The sequence below is a fragment of the Pelophylax lessonae genome (genome assembly GCF_965119305.1).
Source record: "Pelophylax lessonae genome assembly, chromosome: 6".
Classification (NCBI taxonomy): Eukaryota; Metazoa; Chordata; class Amphibia; order Anura; family Ranidae; genus Pelophylax; species Pelophylax lessonae.
The window spans coordinates 6,951,502-6,963,784 of record NC_138773.1 but is presented as its reverse complement, the minus strand read 5'-3'; the positions used below and the strand labels follow the sequence as shown (position 1 = coordinate 6,963,784).

The 12,283-nt window shown below is 40.4% G+C and overlaps 1 protein-coding gene across 1 annotated transcript; it reads left to right on the top strand.

Annotated features, from left to right (window-relative positions):
• Window positions 1–1,523: 1,523 nt before the first annotated feature.
• LOC309558374 (olfactory receptor 5B12-like) lies at window positions 1,524–2,483 on the top strand (the record flags this gene model as incomplete). The annotated part of the gene is made up of 1 exon (XM_082261450.1): window positions 1,524–2,483. One exon carries the CDS (start codon window positions 1,524–1,526, stop codon window positions 2,481–2,483), a length of 960 nt encoding a protein of 319 aa, XP_082117576.1.
• Window positions 2,484–12,283: the final 9,800 nt, after the last annotated feature.

The following is a 12,283-nucleotide window of genomic DNA, read 5'->3' as shown; positions in this document are numbered from 1 at the left end:
GCCGGTATACCGAAGCATCAGCGGGTGCCGGCAGACATCGAGTCCACCGTACCCGCCGATCAGCTCTCTCTGTGTGTCTCACAGCCGGAGGGGGCCGCCACCGGCACGGGCGCAAGCCCCAAGTGTCAGATCACCTACTAGTTACGTGACCTGGTGCAGAGCGGCCGCCCTGCCGCATTATATGTATGGTGGGCGGTCTACAAGAGGTTAATTGGAAAAAATTTATCAAAATGGATTAGTTAAAACAAGTTGTGGCTTTTGCATCTGCCCAGGGTTCAAAATTTAGAAATCTATAAATGAAGATTTGAAGAAGATGTACTCCTTGTTCATTCCACTGAAAAATTCTTATTAAGAAATATTAAAATAAAAAAATATAAAAAATGGAAGAAGAATTTATCAGTAAAATAAAACATAAATGGTAATACAAAACACACACACACACACACACACATATATATATATATATATATATATATATGTATTTATATATATATATATATATGTATTTATTATTTTCCTTATAAGGTCCCATGTGAGTTCTATTGCTGGATTCAATAATTAAGGTGATGCTTCATTTTCTGTAGTGATTCATTTACCTGATGATCCATGTTTTAAATTAATCTCAGAGGAATACAGAGCCGATCCCCCCCCCCCCCCCCCCTGTGTGCTCCAGAGATGTCAGGGGAAATTTCTGTATTATAAATATATGAATGTACGGCTGATACAACTGTATTGAGACCAGAAATGCCACACAGATTTCCTGTTATATTAATGTAACTCTTTTCAGCAACATTTCTTCCATCTGCAACTAAATTGATCCATTTATCTCTGATAAGTATTTTTGAATCCTGAAATTTTAGAGGAGAATAAACATTTATGCAGATTTTCATGATCTGCATTTCACATGAATTTCTTTTTTTATTTTATTTTTTATTTATTTATTTTTTTTACCATGTTATTAGTTCAGGTTCCAGACATTATTATCACAGAAATATCAACTCAGCCTAACTGATATATTTTTTTTTTTTTTTAGGCTTTTAGACTTATTTTCGTAAAAAAATGTCACATATAGACTCAATCATATTTTTTTCAGTTGTCACCAACTCACCATCATACATCTATTTAATGGCAGAAGTTGCGCTTCAAGTTTTTTGTAGGAATGTTTCACTTTCTGCCAATTACTGATGAATTCTGAACTGTGTATAAAGAAGGAGAAATTGTATCCATCTGCCAGAGAAAATACCTGTCATTTAATTGGAGCATTGCAATACATTTTTGGCATCTCAGTTGCTTCAACCAAAATGTAAGATTTTAGGTGGAGAATTGAAGAATTGTTCTTGGTAATAAGAGTCTGGCTCGTGTTTCTTGCGATATCGTACAATTTACAGTTGCCAATTTTTTAAAGAGTTTAGATTTTATTTTGTGATCTGTGATAGGATAATTTATTTCATGAACTGCAGCAAAAAATAATCCTTGGTTATTAATTTCAAATTTACCCGACTAGTTTGGGTAACATTATTGCAATGGTGAATGGGACAATTCTGAATGAATTCTTTCTTTCTGGACTGTCTGACCTCCCAGGTCTTCAGCTCCCTCTCTTTCTCTTCTTCCTTCTCATCTACCTTCTGACATTAATCTGGAATCTGCTGATCATTGTCCTCATAGTCACCGACTCTCACCTCCATGTTCCTATGTATTTCTTCCTTGGGAACCTGGCAAGTTTGGACCTCTGTTGTTCCTCGGTCACCGTCCCACGATTGTTATTTGACCTTCACACCAAGACCAGAAGGATTACCATACCAGCTTGTCTAACCCAAGTCTTCTTCTTTGTAGTCTTTGGCATCTCCAATTCTCTTCTGTTGGCTGTCATGTCCTATGATCGATATACCGCCATTTGTCAGCCATTACATTACACACAGATCATGAGTTGGAAAGTCTGTGTACAGTTGGTGTCCATTGCATGGTGTCTCGGTTTAACCAGTGCTTTAATTCATACACTTTGTGCCCTAAAATTAACATTCTGTTGGTCAGACATTATAGAAAGTTTCTTCTGTGACCTTCCCGAGTTGCTTCGGATCTCCTGTAGTGACACCTTCATTAACATTCTGCTTGTCTTTCTCTTAGTTAGCTTCTTTGGAGGCGGGTCTCTAATACTGACCGCCCTGTCCTATGTCTCTATATTTAAAACTGTCCTTAAAATGCAAATTAAGGGCAAAATGAAAAAGGTTTTCTCCACATGTATCTCCCATCTGACCGTGGTCTCCTTATTTTATGGCTCAGGTTTCTTTAAATATTTTCAGTCCAGCGCTAGTCATCATTTACCTGGTGACAAAGTGGTGCCGGTCTTTTACACGGTCATCGTTCCTCTCCTCAATCCTTTGATTTACAGTCTGAGGAACCAGGATTTCATAGCAGGGTTCAAAAATGTTATAAGGAAGACCTTCCATATACAGAATTATTCTGAAATAAATCTTCATTCTTAGATACTGGAAATAAATGGTAGTGCTTTTTTATGGGTTATATTGAAAACTAATTGGAGAGCTCTTCATTATATGGCTACTGGAGTAGATATCAAGGCACTCCCGGAGCTGCAGAAATGGGTATTTAAAGTAACCAGAGAATAGCAAAAAAAAAAAAGCTTTCTAGAGCGTGCCAACAGCCTAATTATATCAAGAACAAAATTACCTCACATGGATAATCCCTGCGAGTATAAGGTGGACTTTTAAGTCACACCATGAGACATGTCCGTAATAATTTCTATAAAATTTAAATGTTTTTATCATCAATAAAAAAAAATGAATAAAAATGGGCCTTGAAACAAAGTAAGCCCATGGTGGAAAAAATACCCCTATTGGAAATGTACATGTACCCTCAAGTCAATCATGGACTAGAGTGATAATCAATACACCAAATATGATACATAACATTCAGATGCTCTTGTCCCAAAGGCGGTCAACACGTTTCGCTTAAAGATAGCTTCCTCAGGACCGTTTGATTGTGAGTGTACAGACAAAAATATCTTAAAACAAACAAACATAAGTTAAAATTTGTACAAATTGATGGAAAATGATTTGTACAAATGTTTCATTCGATACATTTTTATTGGGTTTACAAGTAACAAAAGTAAAAAATCATAGATGGTATAACAAAGTAACTATTCAATTAACAGGTGAAAGATATTGCTTTGGAATGTATCATTAATACATTGGAATGTATAATTATTAACAGGAAGGTTGAAAGTCGCATACATGCACACTCAAATGATAATAATAATAATAATAATAATAATAAGGATTTAAGTTCCGTTCAGCTGACTAGGGCAGGTTTCTGCTAAGGCTAGAGAAGGAATTTAAAGACAGTTAACATGTGGGTTGGAGTAATGAAGAGTGGACGCCTATTAGGTGTAACTAGTACTTGGAGAGTTGTCCGAGCATATGAAGGAGTATCAGGAGATTCAAGCACCAAGGACCTATATATAAACATCATAGATATATACAGTATATGGCACCACTCAAACCATGGTTTCCATTTTTAGGAGGTGAAAATCTGCTTTACCCATACTACAGGCCATTATTTGTTCATAAGAACAGTGTATATTGGTTGTTTCTATCACCTCTAGTAGTGTGGGGGGGGGGGGATCTGTACAAATTTTAACTTATGTTTATTTGTTTTAGGATATTTTGTCTGTACCCTTCACAATCAAACGGTCCTGAAGAAACTACCTTTAAGCGAAACACATTGACCCCCCTCGGACAAGAGCATCTGGATGTTATATTTCATTTTTGGTGTAATGATTATCACTCTTGTTCATGATTAAGTTGAGGGTACATGCACGTTTCCCATAGGGGTCTCTTTCCCCCATGGGCTGGGTTTGTTTTAAAGTCCATTTTTATTCATGTTTTTATAATGATGATAAATTAAATTGAAATTTTATAGAAATGATTGTGCATCTGTTGTGCCTTAAAAATCCACCTTATCTTTCAAAACGTTTTATTCGATTTTCAATGAACATAGTGTACATAACAAAAAGCAATTCACAGAGGCCGAGTGGTTAACAGTGTTGAGATAAATGCCTAATAACAACTTAATGATGTCGTAGGAGACAAAAGTATGATACCGGTGCAATTAACGGTATGCAGAACATATAAATGGAGCCCAGCGTGGGTGAAAGTGGGCAAACAGTTATCTAGAACGTCTTGGCGGTCCTGCCCAGGTCCAGGCCCCACCGATGGGATCTTGCTGTGACCGAGCCCGGGGAGAGACCTCCTCGACTACAGTCGGACTAACCATGTGATTGCCTAGCGGCTGAGGGTTGACAATGAGTGCTATCATGCCAAATGTAAGGAAAAAAGTTGAGTAAAAAAGTCCACCTTACACTCACAGAGATTATCCTTGTGAAGTTGTGAGGTAATTTTGTTCTTAACCAGAGAATAGTTAGGACTATCTATTCCTAAGAATTTTTTTCTAGAAAATGTCCTGTGCTTAAACCCATTTGAGATGAAAGCTAATATATTTAAGCTCAAGGATGAAAACCTTAGGCACAACCAGGCAATTTCTGCTTGGTCATCTGATCAATGCAGGGAGGGCATGTATCCAGCTGTGCTTAAAGTCCATTGCTCTACCCTCTTTAGGGTGGCAGGGGCTTGCTTAAATTATAATTGTGAATCTGCCACCTTTAGAATGAAACTGATGTGTGTCACTCCAAATTGAAGAAAGAAGAAAGGGGAGGCCTTAACACTCATATATATTGAACCATGTATCAATAATAGTGAAACTTAATGTCCTTTTGTATAAAGTGATAAATAAAAAGTTCATAAACATCAATGAGGACCTCCACCATGTGTATTAAATCCTCAGTGTGCTCTTATGAAATCTTGCAGCTGTGCCACCATAAATCACCAAACTTTGTGTGAAATGCACACTCACCATCAATCCAGTGACCTTTATGTTACTAATGGTCTATGAGCGCATTGGGTTATCTCCTCCAAATCAATCACACCATTCAACCACAGATCTTCCTACTCCTCTGGGTTCTCCAGTTTGTACTCCAGAAATAGCATAACATCATATTATAAAAGTACCCATAGTGTAGTATTTTATTGCTCCAATGTGCATAAAGCATAAATACATACAGTATTCCACTCACTTAATAATTTGCCCAAGCTCGGCACTAATGTAAACATCCAGTTATGTTCCAGCACCACCGCACCGCTTGGTGACTAAAAACCTGATGTTCAGGCCAGACATGACATCACACCAGAACAAGAAATTATATCTGCAGAGCCTCGACTAGTCTTGCAAATTACATCTTCATGAAGCCACCTTTTTGGAACGCATGCCGGTCACCAAGCAGTGCGGTGGTGCTGTCTCATCCTCACCATAGATTTTAATTTGAGACCTTTTTTTAAGGTAAATCTAATTTGGATGTCAGCTTAATGCAGAGACAGTATACAATCTACACATACCTACAAGGTACACTAGGCGCAATACTCTTGGGTTTCACTTCCCAACCATCCCCTTACCTAACCATCAGACATGCTCTATCCACCTGGCAAAATCTGCACCCCCTACTCCTGAAATCACAGCCATCTTACCTCTTGCTTCCCTAGAACTTATGTTGCCAGACTTATCGCTTTCACAATGGGTGACTGCAGGTATATCAACTCTGGGCTGCTTAATAGACTGTAACTCCCCACGTACCTTCCAAGCCTTGCAACAATTTTATGGATTGCCTAACTCAGATTTCTACATTTGCCCCTGAACCCAATCTATCCTCTCAACTCTCATCAAATGAAATCACCACATTCCAATGGAAATATTATCCTTGTTTACCAACACATCTCGGAAAAAAAAGGCATCTCATTCCTTTGACTATCAATCACAACCTTTTCTCAAACAAAACACCCTTTATGGAATTATGGGAAGCCAAACTTTCACAACAATTTAATCCACGTCAATTGCATAAGATCTCTCAACTTCTTATCATATCCTCATAAAATACCACCCATGGGGAAACTTCTTGAAAGATTCTTCACAGATCGTACTACAACCCTACTAAATTGGCAAAAATGTTCCTGTCCCAGTCACTGTCGTTCTGGAGGGAATTTGTAAGCCACAGATCCCTACTACACGTATGGTGGGAGTGTCCTGTGGTAAAGCCATTCTGGAACTATGTCTTTACCTTCCTGTCCTCTGTTTCAACAATTCTTATGGAAGGTAATCCTACAACAGCACTCCTACTACACCACGAGTCCTGGGCCTCAACGCAAGCCCCTATTCTTTTACATGGCATCATGGCAGCCAAAAGAACGACAGCTGCTGCCTGGAAATGAACTAATCCTTTGGATCGCTCTCTTTTTCTTCAACACCTGAACCAAGGCATCTCCAAAAAACAAAGGCATCTCATTCCTTTACCAGACTATGAATCCCAACCTTTTCTCAAACAAAACCCCCTCTATGGAATTATGGAAAGCCAAGCTTTCACAACAATTCAATCCACGTCAATGGCGTAAAGCCTCTCAGCTACTTGCCACATCATCAAAATGCACCACCCACTGGGAAACTTCTCTAAAGATTCTTCATAGGTGGTACTACAGCGAAAGGCTGGGTGGCTGGAAAGTCTGAAAGTGGAATTGCTGTGGATGGTAAATCGAGTACAAGTGCCAGGAGAAACTGTCCCATTATTTCAGTACAGGAAGAAAAGGAATGTTTTGAAATGCTCTTCATTTCTTTACATCTGGTAAGGAGCTGTCTGAACATTTGGTGAAGGGAATATTGATTCACCCTGAGTTTCTGAGGTGGTATCAGGGGTTTCTCGATAACGATCATTCATATGCCCTTTTTCATTTTTTATCTGGTAATAAGCACATTTAGAAGGTGGTGGGAAACTGTCATCAACTTGTTGCGATCACTTCATCACCAGCTTATTTTCATCACATTTTTACATCACCATCTTTTCGTTGGAAAGAGATTGAGTTTGTTCAACAGCTACATTGGACATTCATGTGTCATTAAGCTGTTGACTCAGCACGTGTATGAACACTCACCTTTTATTGTTTTAAATTGTACTCACTTGGTGGATAATTTATTGATTTTTTGGACATTTACTTTGGACATTTACGTGTGGTCAAGTTGTTGACTTAGCACATGTATGAACACTCACCAATTCTCGGTTTAATTGTCATCACACGGTGGATAATTTATTGAATTTTTGTTTATATATATATATATGTTTTTATTTATATGAACGCTAAATCACATTGTAGCGCACCAATCAACCTTCACAAACATTTATTTCCACACATTGGATCTTGGTAGCAGCACAACATCATTATCAGCGCACTTTTTTACATTTACATCGGTACTACAACCCTATTAAATTGGCAAATATTTTCCCATCCCAGTCACCATTGTGCTGGAGTGAATGTGGAAGCCACAGATCTCTACTACACATATGGTGGGAGTGCCCTGTGGTAAAACTATTCTAGGACTATGTCTTCACCTTCCTGTCCTCAGTCTATATCAACAATCCCTATGGAAGGTAATCCCGCAACAGCACTCCTCCTACTACCCCACAAGTCCTGGGCCTCAATGCAAGCCCCTTTTCTTGTACATGGCATCATAGCAGCCAGGAAAATGATAGCTGTGGCCTGGAAACAAACTGATCCTTCGGATTGCTCTCTCTTTCTTCAACACTTGAACACCGGCGCACAATTCGAGCTGATGTTCGCCATTGAAAAAGGCAAAGGTGCACTCTTCTGGAAGCAATGGCACAAGTGGCTGAATCATTCGGACTGCACAGCAAGTATCTAATATTTGTAACCTGGCCTTTTAAGGCAGGAGACAGTTTAACTTAGGTATCTCGTAGGGGCCTTCCCTATCTACAGATTTTGTCTATTGTATACTACCATGTTGCATATTGCATCCTCATTCATGGGTTCCCCACTCATGAACTCCTTAACCTCTCATTTGCATATGTAACACGTTTTTTAATGTTTTTAAACTGTACAAGGTCTGTAATTACAAACTATGGCGCTGTTGACGCCTTGTTTGTTAACCTTTTATGCTTATATCCTTAATAAAAACTGAAGATTTAAAAAAAAAAAAAAAATTCTACAAGTTTTTAATTACCCTCTTTTTTTTCCTTCATTCCTTCCCCCCTCCCTGCCCACTCTGCTTCTTGCCCTCAATTTGATGTCCTTACTTTTTCTTACTTTTCCCAGTATAGCCCATCATGAAGACAAGTTACATGAATACATTAATAAGTGTGCTTTGTATTAGGTACATTCCATCTGCTGGGTTACTGTTCTGTTATGGTCCTTTTTGTATGTTGATCCCTACAAGTGGTCCTATGTTTATTTTGTAATTACCAACATGTATGTTTGCCAACAAAAGTTCTACTTTTTGCTGTATTATGTTAAAATTAAAAGAAAGGTAAATAAAATGAATTCTTCAAATACTATTAGTGAGCAACTATTCCAAGCTCGACATGAGCTGTGTACTAAGGATCGACTTAAATCAGTTTTTGGCCATCGCATATCGGTATCGGCCGATATGGGCCGATATTTTGTACATTTAAAGTTTTGCAAAATAAACACAAATTTCAACTCAAATCTGTTACTGAACATGTTAATGTTTATTTATTATTTTTTTTTAACATTAAGGGCTCATTCTTCACACCTTAACCACATCACTCCTGGAAGATTTTACCCCCTTCCTGACCAGGCCCTATTTTGCGATTCGGCACTGCGTGACTTTAACGGAAAATTGTGCGGTCGTGCGATGCTGTACCCAAATTAAATTTATGTCCTTTTTTTTCACACAATAGAGCTTTCTTTTGGTGGTATTTGATCACCTGTGTGATTTTTACTTTTTGTTCTATAAACAAAAAAGGAGCGAAAATTTTGAAAAAATAACAATATTTTTCACATTTTTTTTTATATGAAATTCCCCCCCAAAAAAAATGTAAAAATCAAAATGTTTTAACATTTTAGGCCAATTTGTTTTCTGCTACATATTTTTGTTAAAAAAAATAGCAATAAGCGTATTTTGATTGGTTTGCGCAAAAGTTATTGCGTTTATTAAATAAGGGAAAGATTTACTGTATTTTCTGGCGTATAAGACTACTTTTGAACCTCAAAAAAATCCCCCAAAAATGGGAGGTCATCTTATACACCGAGTATAATATCTCCAAGGTAACCTAAGTATAAGTATTACCGGTAGACCATGTAATAGGGGGGTCGTCTTATACGCCCAGTCGTCTTATACGCCGGAAAATACGGTATGTCATTTTTATTGGGTTTTTTTTTAACGAGTAATGGCGGTGATCTGTGATTTTTTTTGCGGGACTGTGATATTGCGGCGGACAGATTGGACCCTTGACTGACATTTTTGACACTTTTGGGGGTACCAGTGACATTACTACAGTAATCAGTGCTATACATATGCACTGTTACTGTAAAAATGACACTGGCAGGGAAGGGGTTAACTTTATTAGAGATGCAGGAGTTAAATGTGTCCCTAGGGGTGTGCTTCTAACTGTAAAGGGGTGTGGTTTTTCATGTAACCACAGAGACATACGATCCTACATAGCAGGATCGTATGATCTCTGCTGTTACACCAGGGAGAATGACAGGCGGATTTGTTTACATTAGCCACCTGCCTTTCTCCCTCTCCACTGGGAGATTGCGAGTGACCGGCGGAAATCGGACCCGCCGGTCACACGCGCGGGGATGCAGGGGAATGAGCGGGGGCGGGAGAGCTTGTCCCCTACAGGCTCCTGGGCTAGCAATGTAGTACTACGTCACTTTGCCCAGTAGGGGCTGACCGCCGCAGTAAATGTACTTGCGGCAGTCGGCAAGTGGTTAACTGCAAGAAAACTGATAGGAAAACCGCACTTGCAGGTATATCAGTTTCACATCATCTGATTGTGAACAATGCATAAACTGCTGCAGTAGTGCACTCACTCACTGCAATCATTTTAAATTACTACTGCAGCAGTCAGTGGCAGAAAAACTGCTAGAAACAAGCTAGACAACAGATAGACAGTGGATTGGAGTCAGTGGACAACTGCTGCAATAGTGCACTCACTGCAATGATTTTAAATCACTACTGCAGTCAGTGCAAAACTGCTAGAAAAAAAGCTAGACATCAGCTAAACAGTGGATTGGAGTGGAGTCAGCGGACTACTGCTGCAGTAGTGCACTCACTGCAATGATTTTAAATCACTACTGCAGTCAATGCAAAACTGCTAGAAAAAAAGCTAGACAACAGCTAAACAGTGGATTGGAGTGGAGTCAGCGGACTACTGCTGCAGTAGTGCACTCATTGCAATGATTTAAATCACTACTGCAGTCAGTGCAAAACTGCTAGAAAAGAAGCTAGACAAAAGCTAGAGAGTGGATTGGACTGGAGTCAGTGGACTACTGCTGCAGTAGTGCACTCACTGCAATAATTTTAATCACGACTGCAATTAGTGCAAAACTGGTAGACAACAAAAGCTAGACAGTGGATTGGAGTGGACACTAGTACTACTACACTTTCCAATACTCCCGAATAAGTAGAACAATATTAAACTGCAGAAAGCAGAACATTTCAGCATGTTCATGTTCACCTGTTAAACTGCTTCTGTTTTTTCCTATAATGCTGCCACTTCATTAACCCTTCTCTTATGTTAGCTTTCTGTTACTATCCATGATGTTAACGGGTCGGTTTTGACCCGTGTCCTAAATCGGCCATAAAATACCCTCGGAACAATTATTTATCATCCAATTTGTTTCTTACCTCTTGGTTACCTTGTTAGGCTTCTTTATCCTTGAAAAGATTGGTTTTAATATTTTTTCGTGTGACCCCTTAGACCTTTCTTTTGATAGCATACCTCTCATTTTCAAATTTAAAAAATGAAAAACTCTGAGAATGCCGAAAGTGCACACAGATGGCCCGCACTTTCTGCAGCAGCTCTGACATATCCGGGTAATTTTTAAGGAACCTCTGCACCACCAAATTCAGCACATGCGCCAGGCAAGGGATGTGTGTCAAACCGGCTAGGCCCAGAGCTGCTACGAGATTTCGCCCGTTATCGCACACCACCAGGCCGGGCTTGAGGCTCACTGGCAGCAACCACTCATTTGTCTGCTGTTCAATGCCCCTCCACAACTCCTGTGCGGTGTGGGATTTTTCCCCCAAACAGGCAAGTTTTGAAACTGCCTGCTGTCATTTACCCCTGGCTGTGCTGAAGTTGGTGGTGAAGGTGTTACGCTGACCGGATGAGGAGGCGGTAGAGAATGAGGAAGCGTAGTAGGAGGAGTTAGGAACAGGAGGCAAACTGAAGCGCCCTGCAATCCTCGGTGGTTGAAGGACATGCGCCAAACTGCTATCCGCCTCAGGCCCAGCCGCCACTGCATTTACCCAGTGTGCTGTTAGGGAGATATAACGTCCCTGACCATGCTTACTGGTCCACGTATCTGTAGTTAGGTGGACCTTGCCACAGATGGCGTTGCGCAGTGCACACCTGATTTTGTCACCCACTTAGTTGTGCAGGGAAGGGATGGCTTGCCTGGAAAAGTAGTGGCGGCTGGACACGAAGTACTGTGGGACAGCCACCGCCATAAGGCTTTTAAAACTCTGCGTCTCCACCAGCCGAAATGACAGCATTTCAAAGGCCAGGAATTTAGAAATGCTGGCATTCAGGGCCAGGGATCGCGGGTGGGTAGGGGGGTACTTCCTCTTCCACTCCAGTGTTTGGGAGATAGAAAACTGAATGCTTCCACGGACATTGTGGAGATGGTTGTTGGTGACCCAGGTGGTGGTGTTGCTGGCAAATCCTCTGTTTGCGGGGTGGCAGGTGTCACGGTTACTACAGAGGTTGATGAAGAGGCAGAGACTGCAGCAAAAGAGGAAGCAGGAGGAGCCAGAGACCTTTCTTGGTTTTTGAGGTGTCTACTCCACTGCAGTTCGTGCTTTGCACTTAGATGCCTGGTCATGCAGGTTGTGCTCAGATTGAGAAGGTTTATGCCTCGCTTCAGGCTCTGATTGCACAGCGTACAAACCACTCATGTCCTGTCATCAGCACATTGTCTGAAGAACTGCCACGCTAGGGAACTCCTTTGAGCTGGCTTTGGTATGCTCTGTCCCTTGCTGCGTTGGCCAGTAGCAGGCGTAGTGTCTAGGGCATGGCCGCTCTGCTTTTGCACCCTGCTCCCTCTTCTGCTGTGCTGGTGGCTCTTACTCCAAACTACTCAGGTCACCTGCATGACGTTCATTCCATGTGGGGTCAAGGACCTCA